Here is a 25,892-nt window from a genome sequence, read left to right as displayed (position 1 = left end):
ATGAAAATCCACACACATATTATATCCATTTTTCTCTTCTACAATAGCTTCCTTGTATGCCTTCTTTCTGTATGCATGCCTTTTGCTATGTAAGTTCCCCAACCTATGTGTTTGTGTATATAACATTTTGATTACAGAACTGTAATACAAAGTTAGGAAAAGAATGCTCCCTTCCAAAATTTAATTGCATTTTAAGCCACATGTTGGGTTGGGAACAATGAATTAGCTTGATATAAATTAAAATGTGAACTTGACAAACTTTGATTCCAACCCTTACGCTCAATAAATTATTATGGGAGCACCAGACAAGCAAAGCTCTTGCAGAATAGGGAATCAAGTCAACATTCAGATTTTGCTGGTTCACACAAATCCTTTTCCCTAATATCTTGCTAGACTGCTATATTTCAGACATGCACAAATACTGTTCCACACAAGATCATTTATAGGTCAGTGGAAATGTTAAGAACAGCTACTACCGGAATGCAACAACTCAAATAGAATAAGCTAAATCAGGGTAATTTCATGGAACATCCATGTTGATCTGGCTCTGATCTTACAAAGAGGGATATATATAGAAACATACTTTAAATAAAATGTGTACAACGTGAAGGCCAAATGAAGCCCCCAGACTGGATGTAGTCCTTAGAGACCTTCCAAATGTTGCCTCTGAATTATTACTGTAATGCGATGTAAGGGGACAATCACTAAATACATGATGAGTAATCCTATGAACTGCATTCAATTAATTTATTTTTCATTAAGCAGCAAATTAAATTAAGCAGGTAAAACAAAGATATTTTTGTCCTGGTCTGATCTTGGCTCTATCCTCTTTGTTGAATGCAGTTCCCAACACCTTATTCAAAGTTCAAAGTTTATGCACAATGTTTAACAACTTGTTGAAGACTATAGTTCAAAAGTTGGAACACAATTGACTCAATTTATAGGAAGAATTTGAAATAGAAAAATAGATGTGAAGGAAGCATTTACAGTAGAGTATTGTTTCTTTCCCACCACTTCTCTGCTCTAAATCCAACATACCCTGAATCTGTGTAACTGCATTGGTGTTCCAAAAGTGAACTTGAAGTGATTCCCTCTGGAGCTAAAGACAAGCACAATGATAAAAAAATAACATAGAATGTGACTGTAGTTTATGTAAAATAAAATCTTGAAAAGTAAGCATCTCAAAACACTCTGCTTTTACAGCTCTTGAGAACTGTCCAAAGCTACAGTCCAAGCAAAAGCCTGAACTAGATGTGCAGCCATTTTACCTTGTATTCTGCTTGCTCCATGGGCCCTTGTCCTGCATTTCCTGTAAACAGAGAACACTTCCTCCCTAGAGATGACCCGACAATGAATCAGCAACCTCTGAAGTTAGAATGCACCACACCCAGGACCCTGCTGAACTAGAAAGTACAATTGGTGCTTGATCATATATAATAGGTCATTACAAGTCAACCATGACTTTTATAGCCTTCCAGATATCTAAGATTGTCAGTGCATAGGAGCAACTATTGCTGGAAACATGACCCAACCTTTTGTCTAACGAAACAAAAGAGCAAACCTGAGAGTAACAAATGCTCTTTGGATGCTTCACTTCTGCTTTTTTTTCTCTGCATTCTTTCCTCCTACATTGTTGTGGCAAACCCCAATTTTCTAGCATGGCACAACAGTGCCCTCTAAAGCATTTGGTAAGATGCTGAGAGGCTAGACTGGATGGAATTCTTCTTTTGTTTCCTAAAGAAAGCTTCTCCCACATAAATCTTTTAAACATAATAATATAATTAGTGAAAACTAGAGAATACCTTTGTCATTCAGTCATAGAGTCACTAGGGAGGTGTGTCTGGTCACTAGATAATTGTCTAGGTAGATGCATGACTTCCAAAAGCAACTATCACCTTTCCTAAAGAAGCTGGCTTTCATTTATCCTCCATATTCTATAAAACTGAGGATGATGGTCAAAAAGAAAAAGACGTAGCAAGGAAGACCTACCTGATAACATCCAAATGTCAGACTCATATAACCTCTCTCTAATAATCTCTCTGCAACAAACTCTATCTATAAGGTCTGAGATGTACTGCTATCTCAGAGCTTACGCAAGCAGTTAGGCAGCTTGTAAGAATTTCATTAGGAAATCTGTGTCTGTGCCTTCCCTTATTGTTTCTCCCCTCCCCGCCAATAATCTCCTATAGACATTTGATTTAGTTTAAAAAATCGTCCCCATATGCGAGTCTATATAAACATACAATTAGCCCTTGAGCTTCAGGTTTGGCACAATCTTTGTTAAATTCATTGCGTCTGGCTATGGACAAGAAGATTCCAAGCACTCTCCTTTCTGGTTTTTTTCCCCCTTGGCTTGGGCTGAAGAGAGAAACCCTTTATAGAATGGCTAAAAACTTCTTGAACTAGAGTGTGTCAGGAGTTTCAGACTAAGTGGTAGCAGCCCAACAAAATTTTCTTTTAAACTGGAATAAATTCGCAACAATTAAATGTAAGCCAGCTAATAGTTGGATGTTTAAAGGCTGCATGGCCACAACGGCCCCTGGGAGGCAAAATTCATTTAAATATGCATCTGACTAGTTTAAATTGATTGAAAATTACAGGCACAAGAACACAATTGGTTTTTGCACTTCTCCAAATTATGAAATGCAATTTCTGGTCTGAAAATATGATGAATAATGCATACCATAGGGGAAATTGTGTATAAATATTATATAGTACAGGGCAATGCTTAGCCTTTGAATGATGTGTGAGTACTGAGCTCTAAAAGTAGGTGGTGCTTGGCAAAAAAAAAAAAAGTCAGCATGACCAGGACAAAAATTAATTAAAACTAAATTGAAATTAAATTAAATGCAATTATTAAATGCAGCTAATATGATCACTCACTCTGTCAATAATAACTTTTCTCTCCTGCCATATTTAATATTTCAAATGGGCAAAACTTCTTGGGACGCTCTGGTACCACTTCCAAAATTTTGGTTGGCCTCCCAAAAGATCATGCCTCCCCAAATTGGGAAAAAGTATAAACAGATCCCAGAGAGAATTACAGGATACTGATAATATCCTATTCCTTCATATAGAATCTGTTTTGCCAGATTACAAAAATTCAGTCACAACTTGCAATCTACTTTTTGAGACAACTTTCTGTACTTTCTGTAAGCAACAAGTAATAGGATAATTTAACTAAACTCAGTGGCTGGCTGTTGCTTTCCAGAAATATTCGTTGGGTACTTTCTCTGCTATTTGTCAAAGATACAAGAAAGTGTCTGGAAATATTACAGCAAATTGTTTAACCATCCTGGTTCTTCCTCTGCCTTTAGTTTTACATTTGATTCCTTACATACTACCATTTGTCCTGCTGGTTTCTATACAAATATACATGCCAGATGAGGAAGATTGTCTAATTATACTTCTCACAGAATGGCAACTAAGAAAGAAAGGGAAGGAAAAAGCAAGCATGGAGAGGCATATTGTGAATGCTAGAAAGACACATAATCTCGAGAAAGAGTCACAAGGCCACATAACTGGAGACACTCAGTGCTCATACAGTAATGGCATTCGTTTTACAGCACAGGACTATGAAGGGAAAGCTAATCACATTACTTAACTCTACACTGTGTCGTCTTGCAGGCCCACAGTACAATTATAAAACACTAACATGTACAGCATTTCAGTATGAATGTTAAGAGAAGAGACTGCTTCCATACAAACAGATACAAACATATAAACCTTCCATGGGGGGTTCAGGATTAAAGTAAGTTGGAGGGGTATACATGCAAACCTTGCTCCAAAATGTGCTCATATAAATGACTCCTCTGCAGATCTTCATGTTCAGGTCTGTGAAAAGGGTGTAAGCAATGTTCTTCCCCTGAAAGTGGGGACTTAATAAAGGCGGGTCTCCTAATTAAGGGGAGACTGGTAAGTGAGTTCAATCAAATGGGCTTGTAACCCCCCAAATATTGTAGCACTCAATCCACGGAGGCTTAGAAAAGTATGGACTACCTAAGGACACTGTGGCACAGGATGGGGATATCTTTGACTGCAACACATTTCTCATTTCTCACCTAGCCCACCTGCAACTGAACACCACAGCAGTGATGCATCCTTATAAGAATGAAAATGTTGCATCTAGTAATGAACACTAACATAAATGCTATCTTCCGGAATGGTTAATTCTCCATACAATCATCATCATCATCATCAACATCAACATCAACATCATCAATCATCTCCTCCAAATCTTAAAACAGGAAGACCCAAATGAAACTATAGCTGTACATAATGATAATCTTGGATTAGGTGGAATGATGAGCATGCATAGAGTCCATTTATTATTCTGTTTATGCAAGTAGCTAAAATGATAATTTACTGCTATCTAAACTGGTTGTTCCCACATAAAGCAAACGTATGTCAGCACATTTTCAATTCTTAAAGATTTATGACCCTGACTTGCATGGAAACAATAAACCATTATCACAAGTTCCAGTGTCCTGAAAAATTGCATCCTATTTTACAAAGGACGAGTGAGCAAAAAGTTTCAATCTGTTTATGATAAAGTAGGATAATCCAGGAATCCTGGTTTATCATTATATGCTAACACAGTTTATCATTTCAATTACTGTCCAATGTCAGAGCATGCTATTAGTGGAATAATTAATTGATTCATTCATTCAACCATTATGTTGCTATCATAGCATTTCCATAGGACTGAGAAGAGATAAGATCATAGCATGCATAGCTTTCCTCCCTACTCAAGACTTTTAGGAAAACTGGAAAATGCTCACATGCGTGAAAACATGTGTACACATACATATGAATTGTACTAAAGAACTATCTATGTTTTCTGCTACATTCTTTCCAGTATTATCAATACCGCTGTACTTGTTTCCCATATTCCAAATTTGTTTGTGTGCTATAATGGCTTTAAGATTTGGGGGCTATTTTGGGGTCAACATGCTTGAATGGTAACCAACCAATTCAGAGTAGATGGGATTAAAAAAAAAGAGGAGTATAATTTGCATTGGAAAATTCAAATTTCCTCATTGATAAAGTATCTTTTATGTATGAAACTGGCTATAAAGTATACATCCACATCTCCCTCATTGCTTGCCTCATTCAGATAGTGTGCAATGATAAAACAAGTCTGCTTTAACAAATACTATTTCTGGGACAACATACATACACCAGATGATTCCTAGAAGGAAATTGTGGTCTGAGTGACATTTTTGGCTAAAGAAATCCATTGTCTGTTTACTGTCTGTTGCTTGTTATTCCCTCCCTTTATTAGAATCAGAACACTTATAGTTCTTTTAAGATATAGATACATATGTCCTTCATTTTAATTCTGCATGAAATAGACTAAGAAGAAAGCAAAGCATAATCATGCTGGTTTAAAATGATGAATGCACATATTCTCAGGGGAAAGAGGGATCTTTTTGTAAGAGGAAAAATGCACTTGGCATGATCTAAAGAACCCCAGAGAGCTAGGTCTCACTCGAGACACAAATGACCAGGCTCAAATTATCCTATCCAGACACATTATGCAAAGACCTAGCTCTCTGGAGAAGGCTCTAATGCTGGAAAAGGTGGAAGGAAAGAGAAGAGGACAACCAGCAGCAAGATGGATAGACTCAGTTACAGTGGCGATGAGTACACCATTGGAAGACTTGAAGGACCATATTAGGGACAGATGATCGTGGAGAAAATCTATCTATGTGGTCTCTAAGAGGTGACACGGAGCTGATGGCACATAACCAACCAACCAACCAACCAATCAAAAAAGGGATAAAATAAAACCGTCTCCTGGCTACTTTCTCCATAATGCACATAGTGTTTCCCTTGCCCTTTTCTTAATGTAAAGAGTCTCAAATATTACAGCCTCTCCTTACTGGAGAAATAGTCCTGTCTCTTGATCATTTTGGCTGCTTTTCTCTTGGTTGGAAAAAGGGGGAGAAAGGATACCAGTTTGGAAACTAACCAGTCACACAAATCACATTTTGGTGCAATTATTTTTCAATGGCTTCCTTATTAATAGAGCTGTCTGCAATTCTTCCAGCTAATTCAGAGGCTTTGGGGAATAGTTTAGTTGGCAGAAGGCTGAAAGAGGGTGAGAAAATGGGTTTTTTATTTTTTTCTACAACTGCTGGGAAACATGCCAGCAAACAGCTGAAAAGATAATTATTTACCTTATCATACCCTACTCTGCTGCTTCTAATAGATTTCTATTTTTAATTTTCTATGGTTAAATTAGTGAGAAGGTATTTTCAGTGAAGAGTTATCAATGGACTGATATACTGAACTGTTGCTTTAAATTAGGGCAACTTTATAACATACTACTGACTCATATATGTATAGGATACAACATATATCTTACTGTTTCTATATATTGTATATAAGGTACAACCTGAAGAAACATGTTGTTGTTGTTGTTATTTAGATTTTTATCCTGCCTTTTTTACGTATATATATAACTCAAGGTGGCAAACATACTTAATACTCCTTCCTCCCCCACAACAACCCTATGAAGTGAGTTGGGCTGAGAGAATGACTGGCCCAAAGTCACCCAGCCAGCTTTCATGCTTAAGGGAGACCTAGAACTCACAGTTTCCTGCTTTCTAGCCTGGTGCCTTAATCACTAGACCAAACTGGCTCTGTTGCAGAGAAAGGTAATTGGCATTAGCGCTAAATGCTTGTTTCTACACATTGTGGCTTGGAGGCACAAGCTGCAATGTAAAATGTTGTAGTCTAGAGTGTTCCCTGTTGAGTATTCAGTCACTCTACTCTCTTTCGCTCAAATATTTATAATTCTCTAATCACTATCCATAGTTCATTGGGAAGTTCCAGTTCTTTGACCCATTCTCCCCACAAGATTCTCTGTACTTTTGCAAACCTTGGGGTTACCCCTCTCTTCTGTGACCAGAATTCATCTTTTAGCTACATAATGACAACACTCTCAGCTTGAATAGTACAGAGATGTGATCTTCTGGCCCATCAACTTCTGTGACCTGGGCCTGCATACCGCTGGGATGGCAGCTTCCAGCATGCGATGGCTGGATGTGACTCTCCATCCGAAAAGAATATGGGTCCTTGTTATAGAAGAAATGGTGTTATTACCCTTCAAAAGTCCTGAATTTGTTCCATAATAAAAATGGGCACATTGATTTTTTCTCTATGTTAGATAACTTTGAAAAGCATGTGTCCCATATCATGTGTAGCAAACAAATCTTGCATATTTGATTGTCATACACACACACACACATAAACAAATATGCCTGGCCTTGTCATGGGAAAATATGTGCTGTTAACGTATATCTTGTATTATCCACATGGCACATATTATTTAAGAATTAAAACCATGGCTTAACATACCAAGTTCATATTCTGTAGTTAAGAGGCCCATGCCCCACATGGTTGTGGTCAACCTCTTTTAATTACAGGATATCCTGTATTCAAGTAATGAATAAATCAGCATGAAAACTGCAAGACACATCTATAAGGGTGAACCATAAAAAGGACTAATGTCAAGCCTAATTGCAGAACTATTGATTTCATTTTCTATTCAGCCATGAATAAGTGAGACCAAACACTGAGAAAACATGGAAAATAATATATGGGATGCAGGAATAGGATCTTTAAATGTGTGTGAACTAGCAAAGGAAACAAGAAATCCTTAGCTTGCAGTTCAGTAACGGAGGTTAAATGTTTGATAGACATTTCCTTCAAGGCAAAAACAATGCCCAGCGTTCATGCTTTTTTGCTTATACAGCAGTTTTTTGTAATCAGACTTTTTCTCTCACAGTATCCCTTTGGGAAATACCATGCTTATTGCCTTGTTGCAGACTAAGCCAAAGAGAAAGAGCTGGCTTAGAGCCAGTGTGATGCTGTGGACTGATGAGACCCAAATTTCAATTCTCACTCAGCTATCAAGGACACTGGATAACCTTTGTCCAGCCATTCTTTCTCAGTGTAATCTACCTCGCAAGGCTGTCATAAGGGTAAAATAAGATGGTAAGAAATAGGAATATGTGATTCAATTCATATCCAGGCCATGTTGGTATTGCAGATTTTCACCAATTTAACTGCCTATTGCTATATTTATATTCACTGGAAAACCTATTTCTGTTTGTCTATACTACCCGGAACCTCTGTAAGAAGCTTTTCTCATGTAGACTATTTTAAATACTGTACACATTTCCCAGATACACCATTTTTAAACATGAACTTTCTAAAAGTATGAATTTTAATATGACATTTCCACTTTGCCTCTAGAACAGATGGTGAACCAATGCCTCTTTCAAAGCAAGTGGAATTACCCTTCTCTTAAAGAGGGGTTGACCGCTGCCTGAATCCAACTTCCATTTCCTTCTGTGTCAGTTTCTTCAATGTATGCTTTAAGTCCACCTTCAGCTGTGGAAGCTTACTGGGTAACTATGAGCACTCACTCTTTCTCACAGCTGCTACAGTGGTGAAAAGATGGAAGAAGAAATATTACCTCTGTTTGTTTGTTTATACTTATTAGGAGGCAACCAGGGTCCTAGACAGGACTGTTCCTGAGCAACCTCTTCTCACTTGACAATCCCAGATGGCTTCTTGGTTTTTTGTGAGGCTTCAGGAGATGAATTAAGCAAAGAGACACCTGCAGTGATGTTGGCAGAACACAAGAAGCAAGTACAACCACACACAGATATGAGTTCAAATTCAAGCTTACTAGGTGATGATAAAAAGAGTAGGATTGCTTTGCTGCCTTATTGTGTCTGAAGAATATTGGCCAGCTGTACTACTCAGAGTGTCCTGAATTCTTTTAGGGAAGGATGGTCTGGAAGATTCTATCAGTATAAATTGAGATTGTCGGGCTGATTATTTCATGGACAAAATTGCTCATATTTACTTCAACTTGAAAGCTGGGTAGATGGAATCTGATGAGATGACAGAGGTGATGTCTTGTGAAGTTACATGGGAAGGTTTTAAACCTGTGAATCTCAAGGAACTGGACAGGATCCTCCGTAAAGTCAGCTTTGCCACATGTGGACTGAATTTATATCACATATGGTTGATTAAGATGACCAGGAAGGAGACTGGAAATTGGATCCAGGCAGTGATCAACGCTCTTTGAGAGAAGGGGTAGTTTCATTTGTTTTGAAAGAGGCATTGGCTCACCCTCTGCTCTGGTGGCTATTCTGGATCCACTGGAAATAGCCATCTATCATCCCATCTCCAACATCCCCTTTTGGGGGAAGTTTGTTGAAATAGTGGTGAAGTGACAATTGCATAGTTCTAGAGGATATGGATTATCTGGGCCCATATCAGTCACTCTCATGGATGACTTATGGAGGGACCTAGATCTAGGATCTTGCTGTCCTAGATCTCTCAAAGGAACCATGTTACAATGATTCCATTCCTTCCTGAGTGGGTGAGTCGTCTCTGGTGGCAGTGGACACTTTATTACAAGGTACCCCAGAGCTCAGTTCTGTCTTCAATCATGTTAAACAACTACATGAAGCCTCTGGAAGAGGTCATATTTCATTCTGGGATCATCAATATGCAGATGATAGTCAGATATATGCCTCCACCAAGGCTGAATGCAGGAATGTGGAAGAAGTCCTAACCCAGTGCTTGGAAGCTATTAGGGCTAGGATGGGGAGAAACAGGCTCAGATTCAACCCGAGCTAAAGAGAATGGCTATTAATTCAGAAGCCTACTGATTCCAAGATAGTACCATCTTTGATTTTGGGTTGGCCAAATAAACATCCCATAAACAGGTCTACCACTTGCAGGGTTTTTCTGTATTCACATCTCCTGATGGAAGTTATGGCTTCACATGAAGACGGTCATTCATTCCCTTGTCATCTCACAACTGGATTCCTATAAATCATTCTACATGGGACTGTCTTGGAAACCACCTGGAAACTTTAACAGGTTCAAAATGCAATGGTCCACATGCAATGATCCTCCACAGGCAGATTTATTGGATGGAGTCATTAATGGCAGAATATCTTTTACTGCTGTTGTACTATTATTATTTTATTATTCTTACCACGTTCACATTTTTATATACTGCCTATAATTCTTGGTAAAAAATATTATGAATACTTAAATAATAAAACATGTGCTTCTATTTCAGGTTTATCCTGTACATTTCCTGCTCTGACCTGTTTATAGTGTATTTACTGTATTCACACTGAGTATGTTGCAACCATTGAGAGAGTTTCCAGGGCCTTCATCTCAGTGATTGCACACAAAGAATAATACAGTTTATATACTAAGTGGAACAAAACATGGAATTTTCCCTGGCAGGGACTAAATAATTTGTTGATATAAATTCACAGTCAAATGAGTTGGAGAATACAAAAAGAATAATTGTTTTGGTAATATTATTTCCAGATTTTCCAGGCTGTTGTGTGCCAACACAACAATCAGATTCCACTGTTCATCATAGGAAAAAACAACTGAATGAAAGGGGTCATTCACAGATCTCTTACAAAGGTATAAGCCAATATGACGAAAGTATGTGAGATAGAGTATGAACCTTGCTGAACTTCCCAGACCTTCTGCTTTGAGTATCACATAGGGTGATACACAGTACTTCAGCTTGATGATGGATGCTTTGACCTTTCAAGAGAATTGTATAAAAGTGATATTCTATAATATGACATTAAAAAAATCCAGGAAGGCAGCAAGATTTATAAATGCAGCATACATCAGCATTATCCTGCCAAGTAATATGGATTTTGAATATCAAATTTTGAACATAAACTTTATTTAAAGTAGACTATTTTAGCATACAGTTTCCTGACTTAATGAACTACTTTTGATTTGTCATTCAACTCAGAGCCCTGGAATCAAGCAAAGGAAAGGAAGGTCTCATATGTGAACCAGTAATACTGTGCTGGGGTTGTAAACATGGTCTTAATTATTTGTAATTCCCTTTTCTTCTTCTTCTTTTTTGGCTTTAAATCCAAATTATTACTTTTGCCTTGTTTATCTCTGGCAACTTGGCCCTATCAAGTAACTTGAATCAAATTGTTTATAGTTTATTCTGAGTATGTTGCCAGTTTCTTAGTCCATACTTTCCATGGAAAGTGCTCACAGCAAATTCAGGGATAATCAGTTCCATCCTCGCCTAAAGAACCATAGGAGAGAATAGGGGTTTCTTTGTATTCAGTCCATGAAGAGGAATTGCTGAGTGTTAGAGCCGATGCTGTATGTGCCGTTCATTCTTGGCCATCTCCACTTGCAGATCTCAAATTACAATGGTGGTCAAGACCTTGAGTTGAGACCTTGAATAGCCACTGCCAACCAGGAGAGACAATTCTGAGTTAAATGAACCAATATCTCATATAGCATAAAGCAGCTTTGTATATCCGTAATGAAAAAAAACAACAACCAAGTTTGGAAACTTGAAAAGAAAGATACAGCAATTTAAACATTCCATTATGTGGCCAGGCAAAGTATTCCAAAGTAAAGGAAGACCCTGCTCAACACATATTTGCAATGCCCATTTTTCTATTCCAGAAATAGAAACCACAATTCCCATTACAACTTATCACTAGCTATGCAGGTGTGCAGTGATGGGAGTTAGACTCTAAATATAAACTGGATTGCTAAGGACCCCCTACTTCTGCTTTATTAATTTCTTCCACATCTCTGCCACCAGCTGCCCTGGACACCTTTCTGTTACTGACCACTACATTTCTGTCAAAGAAAAGAAAAGAAAAGGAAAGGAAAGGAAAGGAAAGGAAAGGAAAGGAAAGGAAAGGAAAGGAAAGGAAAGGAAAGGAAAGGAAAGGAAAGGAAAGGAAAGGAAAGGAAAGGAAAGGAAAGAAAAGAAAAGAAAAGAAAATGGCAGAGAAGTGAAGAACAGGAAAAGCACAGATGAAAATACAGACTCTTTTATTCACTTACAGCATCCCTGTTCTAACGCTGCAGTTGTCTGCCTGGGAGACTTCTGCTTTGTTACACACTGACACAGGTTCTCCACCTGATAGGATTTGCATCCATTTACTCTATAATAGCACATCTGGCCCATGGTGTATAAGTGGCATGACCATAATCAATTCCTTAAAAATAAACATGTTCATTTGCAGCTTGATGGAATGCATGCTTGTTCATAAGGAAGTGTACATACAATTGTGTTTGATGAAAGAAGAATCACATCATATACAGTAGGTGGAAAGCATTTCAAAGAGCATCTGGTCCATCTTCCCACTGATATAAAGAATTATTACTATTATTAGAGTGAGCACAGACTAATAAAATGCTGTTCAGCCTCTGTTTAAAAATCCTAATAAAGGATAGTCCAGCATCTTCCAGAACAATCTGTTCCACTGGCAAACCACAATTACGATCAGAAAGTTTAGTTTAAATCCTTTTTTTCTTGAAGTTTGAACACACTGTTTCCTGTTCTGTTATTTGGAGCAAGAAAAAACAGCAGTGCTGTACGGGATAGGTTAGCCTTCCCCTATCAGGTGCCTCCTCAGATATGGTGGAGGACAATTTCCAGAATTCTCAGCAAGAACTGCCATATAGTTGAACATATCTGCAGACAGCTGGGAAATACAGTTCTATGAAATGGCTCTTCAGAATTGAAGGTGACTATTATATCATTTTTACTCCAAATTAAACATATCCAATCCCTTCCATTTTCTTCACAGGGCAGAGATTCCAACCCTCTCACCAGCTTCTTAGACAGACTTATTCCAGGTGGTGCTCAGAACTGACCCAGCTGTTTCCAGGGTTGACTTCTGTCTAAAGCAGAATGACTTCTCATGCCCAGCACACTACATTTTTAGTGATACAGACTAGAATCGTGCTAGCCTTTTTAGATGCCACTACAAATGATTGAGAGATGTTGTCATTTCAATCAGGTAATCACATCCAGAATATCCTGGAACCCATTCCCTTGCATTACCTCTACTTCCCAAAGACAAAAGAACAAAACTGGAACAGAGGAATAGTGCGGTGTACTGAAGCAGAGAGGCTGATTCGATAATGCTAATGAAGTCTAAATCATGGGATAGAAACAATTTCTGCACTGACAGACAATTCCCCCTAGAGTGAGCAAATGAAATAAAGGATAAAAAGAAACAATGCTGCTACTTGGGCAATGCCCCGTATGTGGACAATGCCTACAGTGACAACCTCAGTCAAAACTGATAGAACTTTTGCAAGTGACCGGATGGATTTGTGAAAGGTGTTTGGTGGTGATACATCTAATTGTGCTTACTTTAGCCTTGGAAGAAACACCATATAATTAATCCAACCAATTACCCAACTGAAAGGGTCCTTTTATTAGCTCTTTAAGAATGGTCCTGGCAAAACAGACCATGCCTCTTAAATACATTCTCCCATCCATTAACTCTAATTGGTCCATAAAGATAAAATTAATTGTTGCGTGCCAGTGAAAAGCCAATATTAAGGGGCTTTACATTAAACACCCATGAGTCCTATGAAAACACAGTTCTTGCCAGATAATTAAAAGTGTAGTGTATGCTATAAATAAATATGTCAGATTGAACAACAGACCATAAACTATTGAATTAGATTTCTAACAACTGCAACAACTGAAAGCAATTGCATTTTTAATGCTATGGGATATAGGCACTGTGTATCATTAAACAGCATAGAAAAGAAGATTCACAGACTCCCTGAGAGTGGCAGTGCAACATGCCTCATCCAATAAATCTCAGCAATAAGAGGAGGCAACGGCATGCACAGAAGATAATACATTCTTACTGAGTAGAAAAAGGTGATATGTGACAAGTGTATCAGTCTTTCCCAGCCCCTCCAGATATATGCCCCTTTTCTTCTCAAACTGAGAAGTTCTGCAGGTGGATGTGCCATCCATTGTAGTTTTCAGATTCCAGAAATGGAAGCTGTAGTAAAAAGTATTATAATCCAGGTGATTTACAACCAATACTGTTAGCCCCCCACCCCCTCTATAATGAATGTACAATCAGGCTTTTCAATCATGTTGGGTGTAGCAGAGTCATGAGAAGAAAAGTGAGTGCTCAGAAAAGTATTTTATCAAAAGTGGTAGATAAGTAGCACACAGACAGCATTAGTTTGCCATTGGTGTTCCACTAACTTTGGTATTACCTCCTGAAAATATATGTGACTTAAGGGGCTCTGTTACATAAGGGGCTGGTATCTTGGCACTAGTACTTGGGAGGGCTGACAAGCTGGGGAAGGGGGCTTACCTTGGGATCATTAATGTAACATCTAAGAATACTGCAGACACCTTTTTAAATTTCATTGTGAGGATGCAAGAAGACTCATTCTTGTAGTAAAGGTTTACTTTTGCTTCCTCTTATTAATGTTGCTTTGTGTGTTAGTTAACCCCCACCTAATGCTCTCTAGAAATATTAGTCTACAACTATATTGTATTGGTAATTTGCTCTGCTCCCTGGGGATGATGGGGGTTATAACCCAACATCTCTTAAGGACACCAGGCTGACGAAGGCTAGTCCAAATTATTTCACTGCAATGTTGGATTTATGCCATTTCTTTGAATTTGGTTATACCTTGTAACAGTTAGCTTTTCTTTCCAAGTGAGATGTAGACAGAAAAACTGTAATCAACAGTTGGTGCTTTATGATGAGCTACTTTGGGCAGAAAGCCACATATAATTTAAATTAAACTATCACCAGAGGTACTCTTGTGTGCCAGGCAGAGTTGTATTTTACCCCATTTAATAGCATGGCAGCATCTTTAAATGAATAATGATGCTGTATAGGCAAAGGTAGAGCAAACTACTTTTTGTACATTATGATATATTAAGGAAGGCTTTTTAAAATAATCATTTCTAATACCCATGTGCCCCTTTTGTCACGTATATGCTAATGCTGCCTACATAATTCACAAACAGGTCTGTGTTTGTATTTTTTCATTGTATGCACCTGATCCATTGGGAGAATGATTAATGGCATCCCAGTCAGTTGAAAAATGCCACCACAAAACAATTTACTTTTTATTAAATATAGTTTTGGTGTGCAATCAAAGTTTCTTTTTAACCAAAAGATTGCTGGCAACTGAGATTCTGTTCCCACAAATCTTAAGGGGTATGTTATATCTCAGTAGCCTTTTCATGGGGATGAGATGTCATAGCTTAATTAGAGCTACTGTATCTGGCTTGCAAAAATCCAGACCAACCATTAGATGGTAGTAAACAAATATCATCCATTGGGTGTGTGGATTTTCACAAGTCCAGTTATGGTATCCTAAGCTTAATGGTAGAGCATTTTCCAGAAGGTGCCAATATCATATCCTGTAGGACCACAAAAGACTTTTGTGTGAAACCCTGCAGAGCTCTTTCCTGTGCCTGCAGAGACAAGAAATTTGGGGTTGTATGAAGCCCCCTGCACCCTTTTTGTAGCCCCCAGAGCATCTCTAGAATGGGCAAGATTGACTGTTTCAGCCCATTTTTAAGGAGGGGATTTAAGAGGCTAAATGGAGATACTGGTTCTTTGCAAGGTTTAAGGCATCAATTTTTACCCTTAACTTCCCCCTAAACCCCCACAAATCCCAAGATGTCAAAACACTGGCCCAAATAATACAAAGATATCATGATACCACCAGCCACATCCCCTGTGACCACAAAAAGGTTGCTCACCCCAATAATGCAAACTACCCTAACCTAGACCTTTATATAAGAATGTCTCTTATTGCATAGTTGAACTTTTTTTTTACCTTTAAAGGAGTAGCAGTACAAATAATCTTGCAACGTGACGCTCTATGGAAGCAAAACTGGACTTTGAAGAAGCAAGATAGGAAGAGAATTGACACTTTTGAACTTTGGTGTTGGAGACATCTCCTGAGAATACCATGGGCAGCCAAGAAAACAAACTGCTGGATCATTGAACAAATCAACCCAGAGTTCTCACTCAAGGCACAAATGATGAGGCTCAAATTACTTATTTTGGACACATTATGTGAAGACCTAGGAGAAAATCTATCTATGTGGTCGTTAAGAGTTGATAGCGACTTGATAGCATGTAATCAATCAATCAATCAATCAATCAATCAATAATATTGGCACCTCAGTAAACTCCTTCTGCACAGAAGTGGAGTGTACCCCATAACAATGTATAGTAAATTAATTATGTCTTCTGTACTTGTTTTGTGTCTCCTGAAACCATTGCTAACTGTATTGGATAATCCCAATTTAAATATAAGGGAAGGAAAGGGGAAAAATTCTTGACCCACATTGTTATGAATAATGTTATGAACCTCTTTCAGTTTTCTACTTAACTTTTCTTAAGTAAACACAGTCCCAGATATCTCTGTCTTTGTCAAAGGAAATATCCTTTATATTCATGATGGTTTCTTTTTCTGCATTTTTCTAGACCCTTAAGTTTCAGGTGTAAAATACCCTGCACTTACAATCTTTTTTTTTTCCCCAAAGAGTGAAGACTCTTTTTTTTTTAATGTTTGGGTAATAAGTGTATAGATTACTCTATCCACATATTTACCAGAAGATCTGAAGTGGAAAAGTAATAACAGTTACAGAGCTCTGTCTAATCAGGAATACTGATAAGGCAAGATTTCTAATAATATGTTCTGGAACCAAACCAGATTATATTTCTAGTTTAGACCTTCCTGGTAGACATATGGATGTCACTGTGGTAGATCTGCATCTTCTGGATGTGCATTCCCATTGCTGACACACTTACAAATTTTGAACACCTGCACAAGGGACTTATGGCTTATAAGACAGTGTTTAAGCTTGCTGTATCACATGGTGGCTTGGTATGATTGGTGCAGGTTGGTGAGGGCTGGCCCAGTTGGAAACCAGCTCAGCTAGAAACCAATCAGAAGTCAGGACACTTGGCTATAAAGACAGGAGCCCAGTCAGTCCCTGCTCAGTTGCCTGTGGTCTGCATAGCATACCACCTTGCCTCTGAAGAGGCCAGCCACAGTTGCTGGTGAAACATCAGGAAATCTGTTCTCTAGACCATGGTCACCAAACCCTGAAGCCCAACACTGCCCAAAAGATACCGGCCATGAAAGCCTACACCAGTATATTGCTTCTTGAATAATTTGTAGATGTTATAAGATCTATGGGGGAGTTTTTGTTTTTGTTTTCCTTTTCATTTTTAAATAGCAAAATAATTTGCTGTTTAAATACAGGAGTGCTTTCTTAAAAGCAAAAGAGACCCTTAAAATGTCAGTAGTACTTTTCAGTGATGGATTAATGCTGCAATTGTCTTTTATTAATGAAATAAATTATTACTTATCAGACATAAACAAAATGCAAAGATAACATACTGAAATACACTGGAATAATGATATTTTTCTTCTGAATGATCTTTAGAAGGATAACAAACAAAGTAAATAGATGACTGAACAAACTGAGGACAGCCATTCCAAAGGATACTGTTATTATGAGATCAACTACAAACTATAGGAACAGGATTGGTGAAATCAAACAAAATATACTGAATATTGTATTGTCATGAAAAACATAATATAGTAATTCATTTACTCAATTTATATTCCATTATATAGGCCATTTTGAGTTTATGATAATAGATAATAAAACAATAATTGGAAAAAAAACAATAAAATTCAAATCAAATAAAGTATTGCCAAGTAATAATGAGATAGATTTGCAGACAGAAATGGATGATGTTAAGCTCTGAAATACCAATGGTGGACCTAATGAAAGATGAGAGTGGAACACTGTGAAAAACAGTTTCATGAAACTGTTGTATTATCTATATAAAACACAAATTTTCTATGATGAAAAAGCACTTATCTATCCTAATAAAATTAATACCCTCACATTCTAGCACTTTCAGGAACATAATTATTAATGCTGAACTGAAATGGAGGTTGTTATTGTTCCTTCACTTCTTTTGTCAAGATTTTTTATAAGGAGAAGGATGTGAATTGAAGTTGAAGTATAATTCAGTTCCCATTTCTGTCACACTTTCAGAATGAGAGCACTGCTTCCTGCTGTTACATTGTACTGGGCTTGTAAAAATGTCATATAGCCAGATCTGATTAGCTTCATGATGGCATATAGCCAATTCAGAACAAGGATGGGAGGAATTTTTCTCATTCTGAATTGGCTTTAGCTTTGTGAAATAAAGTAAATCTTACTAGCTACATCATATCATCAATAAATTCACAAGATTCCAGTTGTGAGGAATCATGGTGCAGGAAAACAACTGCCAATGAAAGAGGGAAAGCAAAAGGACAGTACTACCAGCTTACAAGGACTTCAATTTTGGTGAATAGATAAAACACAGTAAGCAGAGATTTTGGGAAGTCTACCATGTTTACACCAAACGTGTTCACTGAAGAATATTTAGCATTGCATTAATAATAATTCATAGCAAAAGTCTAGAATGGGTGATCCAGAAATTTCCAGAAGAATGGAGAGACTTAAAAGAATATGAGTCTGTTTTGATTGTGATGGAATACAAATTAAATTGATCAATGTTTATATTCCTTCTTATCAACAGATTACCTCTATATAGAAAAGTCATAAATCTAGTGAAAGAATTACAGCTTAGTGTCCTCCCTAGAATGCTAGTTTTCTAAGTTCAGAGTAGCATTTGTCTTATGTGATGGAACAGTGAAAACTGCAGTCATTCCTTTTTAATAACTCCTTGTGAAGTTATGACTAATTTGTCATAAGCAAAGGTATAACATACATATATCCAGAGAGAATGAGTCCAAACTATACAGAAACAAACATTTGGTTTAAAAGGCTGGCATTAAAAAAATGTAAACAAAGTCTTAAACCTCCTTAGCAAACACCTGTCTCACTTCATTTGATGGATTCACACTCAGTGCCTGCAGGGAGGACTTTTACCCCCAGCCTTTCCCCTTCAGTTTCTTAAAGAGAAGCAAAAAGCAAAGTTTGTTTGGAACCTGACTTGACCCCTGGTGGTTTCATGGCCATACCTATACAGTTTTTTTGAAGATGTTAGAATGTGTTTGCCACAATCTTCTCATGGAATGCTTTTTCAGCTTCCCAATCTATCCTACATCTCTGTGATTTGCTCGTAATCTCTAATCTAAGAAGTAGCCAGGTATGTTCCTACTTAACTTTTGAAATCTGCCCAACATTGGCTAGCTGCCACCACCTACTGGGTGCTAAGAGAAAACTGGAGTCTTAATCTCTAATAGTCCCACACTGTCTATTAAAGGGAAGGTGTTGGGCAAACTTGGCTGAGATGGGTGGCTATAGAAATTAAATAAATAAATCATATTATCTCCTTGCTTTGATTTCCCCAATTCCAGTACTTCAGATTAAAAAGGATGTATACTAGTGTAACTCCTACCACCCTAGGGTATTTCCAAGTGACCCCTTTTTAACTTCTCTTAATTAAATATTTGCAAACCACTTCATGAAATGAAAAATAAACCTATACACCTAGTAGTTGTGTGGAGTGATAATGGACTTGACTCATTAAGAGGGCTCTTCTGCATACCTGCTCCTTGTAACACTGAAATTATTCCAGAATAGCACATAAAGGCTAGAAATAAACTTCAAAGGCTAGGAATAGACTCCAAAAAGTGAAGACCTTTTTTGCTGCTAGTCTACAACACAAATGACAAACTCTTTTACAGGCTTTGTTGGACCCAAAGGCCTGCTCCATTTTGCACAACTGACTGCTTTTCATCAAGCAAAGAATGCTATTGGTATCTCCAATGTTGCATTACCAAATTGTATTTTAATTATTAATACTATGTGGCTAAATTTGGGGGAAAAGAAGTAACTGCCCTTCAGAGGGTAATATACTGATTACTAACCCCCATATCAGTAATTGTATGGAAAGATTATATCTAGCATGCTTTCATTATTCGGTTCTTGCCCTATAAATTTGATTGAATCTAATTAAAAATATTCACCAACATCCCATACACATACCACAATCTTTGGAATATAAAGAAATTAAGTGCATGGTCCAATGTAAGAATTTCCTGCAAATGTAACACTCGAGGGCTGCAGAGGATTCAAAGCAATATTATAGTCTGATAGATTTTTAAGTCTGTTCATCAAAACATAATACAGAGGAACCACCATGATGAGAATTATTGAATTGTTAATTGAAAAGCTCCTAGTTGAAGTTTCACCCTGTTATGAGCTCACTAAGTGGCTTTAGGGGGGGAAGGAGCCAACTGCCATCAGATTCAATACCACCATAAATGCACAGGAACTATTAATACCAGTCTAATCCTGAATAGTCCTTCCATAAATGGAATTAAAATGCAATTCCAAGGTAAAAGCTGTTGAAATGACACCACTATAGTTCAGTATTAGATTCAGTGTTTCTCTCTCCCTCCCACCAAATGATTGGAAAAACACATATTAATATTCTAGAACACAGTTTCTAACAGTTTTTGCAATTCATTCAGACATTCTCCCAAACATCGAACAGTTCATAATGGCTGAACCTGGAGGAAGTCGAAACTATAGATTGAGTCTGATACTTGCAGGAACCAAAAATGACTATGACTCTTAGAGGAACAGATAAGCACAATGGCAGGGGAACAGGAAGGGTAGAATGCAATACAATAGCTTAGAGGAAAGTTCTGCCCTGGAGCTTCCATTCATTCTATTGGATTACACACAAAAGAGCCCCAAGCTCCACCAACAGTGCAGAAGCATTATGCAAAATGAAAATAAATAAGCAAGTTTCAGTCCAAACTTTAGAGAAGTTTCATAAAGTTCAACTTGATTTACCATGGTTTCCCAGATATGAAAATCTAGCAACTTTTAAACTGATAAGTATTGGAAGTAGGGAACATTTAAACTACAAATACAAAATATACTTTTAAAAAAAAAGTCCTATTCCAAATACTTTATAGAAAGCATTTCCTGAAAAAAGTGAGATAAGCCAAGTAAGTTTGAGAATAGGCCTTCAACTCCCAATACACAGGAAATCTACTTTCTGTGGTCAAGGCTAACAGGCCTTATGTAAATATGTGCTACAATACCTTTCTGTTTCCTGGTTGGCGGTTTGCTGTTTATTGTTTTCAAAGGCTGCAAAGCTGCTCATATCCACATAGCCGTCATTCTCATTTGCAGCAGATAAGGCCCTGCTGGGATCTTCAAAAAATTCAGTAAAGGTTCCTGCCCTAGTGGGCCTTCGTGGAGGTATTTGTATATTTTCATAATCAGAATTCATGGCGGGGATATTCTCATAGTCAGAAGTATCAGCATTGGGAAATGAAATAGACCGGGGCTTAGTTAAAGGCAGGGGCATGAAAGGTGGTCTTGAACGATCCTCAAAAGACTCTACCCTTGACACGCTTCTGCTAAACATTTTGGGCGTTCCCTTTCTCTTGCCATCCTTATAGAAAAGAACAGTTGGAGACTCAGAAGCCCTCACTTTGGCAGTCCGTGATAACAGCTGAGGTGAACTACTCAAACTTCTTCTGTCCAGTTCCATGACCCTGGAAGGTCCATGATAACTAGACTCAGAGGAGGATCTTGAAGAAGAAACATGAACATCTACGTGGACTTTGTTTTCTGCCTTCTTCTTGAATTTTAAAGTGAGAAATTTTTTAAACGAGGACTTCTTTTTCTTGCAATACTTATCAGGAGAGTCACTGTCTATTAAAAGTGATGGGGAGCTTTTCGTGATGGGCTTTTTGGTGATGCAGGCTAGTTCAAAGGGAGGTGGAATATCAACAACAGAGGATGGAGTGGAAACCCCAGTGGATGTAAGGTGATTTCTCTGGGAAAAACTACCTGAGGAACCAATTACACATGGTAAAGGCAGGTCATCTGTCCTGTTTAATCTATTATAATCCAATATAGAGTTATCAGTTTCTCGATACAGAGAGACAGGGATATCTCTGCCTTCTACTGAATAAGATCGAGGGTACAAAACAAAGCGTCTTGGCTTTGCAGGTAGTGTTCTAGCCAGTTCTATAGGTTTTCCTTCTGACAGACAGAAATTGTGACTTAAATCTTCAGTAATAATGGTGCTTGTGTTCAAGGTCTGCAATTCGGTGTCTGTCCCTGTTTCTTCTGGAACTGTTTCTGGCACATAGCCAGGTACTTTCCCAGAGTGAGACCTTGTTCTAGTAACAATGTTTTTCCGATCAATGGAAAGCAAGTGGTTTTCATTTTCTGTATTCTCTCCCTCCCTGAAATCACTTGAGCTGTTTTGGATATCAGCCTCCTGCATTTCTCTTCCGGCATAAATAATTTCATTTGCTGAAGGCAAACTGTCTCCAAGTACATATGGGTCATCTAGGGAATCACTGGCTACTTCTCCATTGTTATCAGGGACAACTACCACTTCAGGGACTACTGTGGCCTCCTCAATAGTACATTCATTGTCTGAGTTTGTTTCCAGTTTAGCTAATTCTCCAGTGGAAAGCCCAGTATCTTCAGCTGATGTTTCTCTGGTTAGATCTGGGGCAGTTTCTTCTTTATTGCTATGATCCACCTCAAGTATTTGATTATCCAAATGTGTGTCTTCTAAAGTACATTCACTTGCACTGTGATCTCCAAGTAAAACATCTGATTTAGATCCTTTTCTAAGCTGCAAGTCAGATTCGTGCCCATTAGTATCTTGAAAACTGAAGGATGGGTTATTATTAGACATTTCAGTCTCTTTTCCTGACAAATCCTCACCCAAATCTTCATCTGGAGAATCGTGAGGATCCTCACTGCCCTCCTTTCCAAAGGGAATGATCTGGCAGCTATTATCCATAGTCTCTGTGTCTATCATTTCATTTTGTTCTCCAGAATCTTCCCCTGATTCACATTCTGTCTCTGATATTTCTTCTACATTCTTCATTTCAGTAAATTGGCAGGCATAGTCAAGATCTTCTCCCTCAGCATCTGGACCTATTTCATCTTCCTTTTCATTCATTTCATTTGTGGTCTCTCTAAAAGTCTCTTCAATATCAAGCTCAGATCCACTTGGTTCTAACCCAGTGTCCGCTTCAGAATCATTAGCAATGTGAACATCAGTATTTGCATAAACATCTTCTATAAACACTCTTTCTCTGGTCCAGGTTGAATCCTCATCACTGTGATTTGTTGGGCCCAATTCTAGATCAGTATTTAATTGTTCCTCTTCTAAAAACTGAGCTGCATCTAAACCTTTGCAAATTAGTGGCAGATCTTCTCTTGATGATATTGGCTCGTCTAAATGCCTTAAAATAATATCATCACATATAGTTTCTTTCAAAGACTTTTCTCCATTCAATATCTTACTGTCCATATTAAACTCATTGTTATCATTTACCAAATCCAGTTTGCTTAGAGTTTCATCTGCACAGTTCATTTTGGTCTCACTGGGATGATGTTCACTGGCCACTTTTTCATCTCTTGTAGCATCTTCTTTTTCTTTTTCAAGTGTTTCAGGGCAGCCAAGAGCTGGGATTTCAGTTGATTTCACAGAGTTGTCTCCCACTGATTCAGTATCACTGTTCTTCAATACATTTACTGGACAATCACATATTTCATTGCTATCAGTACAATTACCATCTTCCTCACCTGATGGTTCAGGAGTGTGCAAAATCTCATTCTCCACTGGCTGCTGCTCAAAGTCACTGTATGTTTTATCAGTCAGTTCAGCATCAGGAATTACAATGTATTCATTGCCATCTTCTGATTCTGGACCCTGTATGTTGTTGCACTGATTTTCTTCATAAAGTTCTGCCTCCAGTTTTCCATTGGGATATTTGTTAAAGGTATTATTGGCATAAACACTGGATCTCTGTATAATTGCTGGATCGTTGTCAGCAGAGATTTTTGGCTTGGGAGCGATGGGTGGTTTTGGACCCCTAGACATAGAGTTTGAATTGTGAAGTGTGCCAGCCCTTGACAGTGATGGAGGAAATTTGGAAGCAGCTATGGAAGCAAGATGACTGAAGATCTTTGGTTTTGGGGCCAGTGGTGGTTTTGTAAGATCTGGAACAGAAAAAAAAAACCAGGAAATGTTATATTAACAAGCTTCTACATTATTAAGAAACATTTAGTTGTTAATATGCTCCTTAAAACACAGATATACAAAGTAGAGGAAATTATAGCTTTACAGTATTTGTTGAATTGGTGGGAAACAGGAACAAGAAACTGTCCCATTGACCCTGAATAGCCTCAAGCAAGCTCCTTCTCAAAGTCTGCTTTCCTTCCAACATCAGCAGCAGGAGCTTGGCTGCCCTACTTCTTAGATTCAGAGAAGATTAGAAAGGGACCAAGACGTCAAATATAGCCTTCTACTCAGTGCAGGAATCCAAGTGAAAGCATTCCTGACAGATGGCTGTCCAGCCTGCTTGACCACGTCCAGCAAAGAAAAGCCCACATAACCTCCCTTAGTAATAAGTTCCTTCAATAAATTGCCCTGAGAAGAAGTTCATATGTGACTGGGATCTATTTCCTGTAACTTAAAACTATTATTCCATGTTCCTGATAGAGAACAGTTCATGATTTCTTCTTTATGCCTTCTCTTCAAGTATCTCAAGTATCTCTCTTCAGTCATCTTTTTTCTAGGCTACACATTCCCAGTACCGTTAGTACTATGATGTGATGAGCATGTGATGAGAACCTAGCTTAAGAGTAGGAAAGGCCATTGCCCTTATGTCATTATTTCTTATGAAAAACTGGATACTGGACTAAATAGGGATCCAATATGGATATTCTTCTTCCTGTTCTTTATCTATGATACATGCCAAATGAATATAATTCCCCAGTCATAGATCATTATCCATGGAGTGCTTTAAAAAAATCTTTTTTCACACACACACCCATCTATGCAAACTTTCAGAGCCCCAAACATAAAAGCAAACAAATGAAGCTGCCACTTAACCTTGGAGTTAAGTTAAGCTTGACAAAACAAAAAAAAATTCTACATCAGGCCACAATTTTACAAGTCTATTATTAGAGTCCAAGAGCCAGGTTGATGTAGTGGTTAAAAGCCTTTAAACCTTTTAAAGCCCTACATGGCATGGGACCAGGTGATCTAAGGGACCGCCTCTCCCCTATGACTTCAACCCGTCCCACCTGATCACACAGAGAGGGCATGCTTCGGATCCCCTCAGTGAAAGTACTTTGACTGCCGGGGTCCAAAAGGTGGGCCTTCTCTGTGGTAGCCCATGCTCTTTGGAACATCTTGCCCCCGGAGGTGCGATTGGCCCCCACACTCCTGGCCTTCCATAAGGTTTTGAAGACCTGGTTCTGCCACCTGGCCTGGGGTAGGGTGAGAATACCTCAAGCATGGTGATGGCTAGCCCCATAGAGGCCTTGGCCTTCAGCCTCAGGTTTTCATCCCCTTGGTCTCTCCTTCTTCTTTTTAGTTATGTTTTAATTTATGGTTTTATGTGTTTATATATTTTATGTTTTAATGTTTATTGTGAATCACCCAGAGTTCCCCCATTGGGGGGAAATGGGCAGTTGAAAAATTTAATAAATAAATAAATAAATAAATAAATAAATAAATAATGCAGTAGGCCATAACCCAAGAGACTGTGAGTTCTAGTCCCACCTTAGGGACAAAGCCAGCTGGGTAACTTTGGACCAGTCATTTTCTCTGAACCCTAGGCAGTGGCAAACCACTTCTGAAATCATGCCAAGAAAACTACAAGGACCAGTTCAGGCACTCGCCAGGAGTCAAAACTGACTTGAAGATGACTTCCAGTGAGGACACGGTGAGCTAGACATTCCTGTAGGAGCAGGGACTGTGTTTACAACGGAGAGTGGCAGCCAGATGCTGGATCATGTCTGGTGAAATCACTCCAGAGAAAGGAGAGACTGTGAGATTGCCCACATATACTTCAGACAACTGCTCCTCATGAGTAAACCACAGGAACTGAGGTTTTTGTGGTCGGCTTATGAGTCGAGCAGCTGGGAGTCGAGGGATTCCATCTAAGCTCACAGTTGTAATGTGGCCTATATGGACATAAAGCTGGGCTGAGCCTCATTT

General features: G+C 38.3%; 1 protein-coding gene across 4 annotated transcripts in view; it reads right to left on the bottom strand.

The window, feature by feature from the left end:
* FGD5 (FYVE, RhoGEF and PH domain containing 5) overlaps nt 1-25,892 on the bottom strand; it is a 153,955-nt gene that overhangs the window by 110,509 nt on the left and 17,554 nt on the right. For all 4 annotated transcript variants that reach the window (XM_088134288.1, XM_088134286.1, XM_088134287.1 and 1 more), the window contains exon 2: nt 20,947-23,884. In XM_088134288.1, coding sequence (XP_087990414.1) covers nt 20,947-23,765 — 2,819 coding nt within the window. In that variant the 5' untranslated portion in view covers nt 23,766-23,884. The remainder of the gene's footprint in view (nt 1-20,946; nt 23,885-25,892) is intronic.

This window comes from Python bivittatus, unplaced genomic scaffold, assembly GCF_059951505.1.
Source record: "Python bivittatus isolate LINGU-HERP-01145 unplaced genomic scaffold, Pbiv_v1 ctg000080_np1212, whole genome shotgun sequence".
Taxonomy (NCBI): Eukaryota; Metazoa; Chordata; class Lepidosauria; order Squamata; family Pythonidae; genus Python; species Python bivittatus.
Note: the sequence above shows the minus strand (reverse complement) of the source record. Positions and strands in the feature narration are given on the sequence as shown.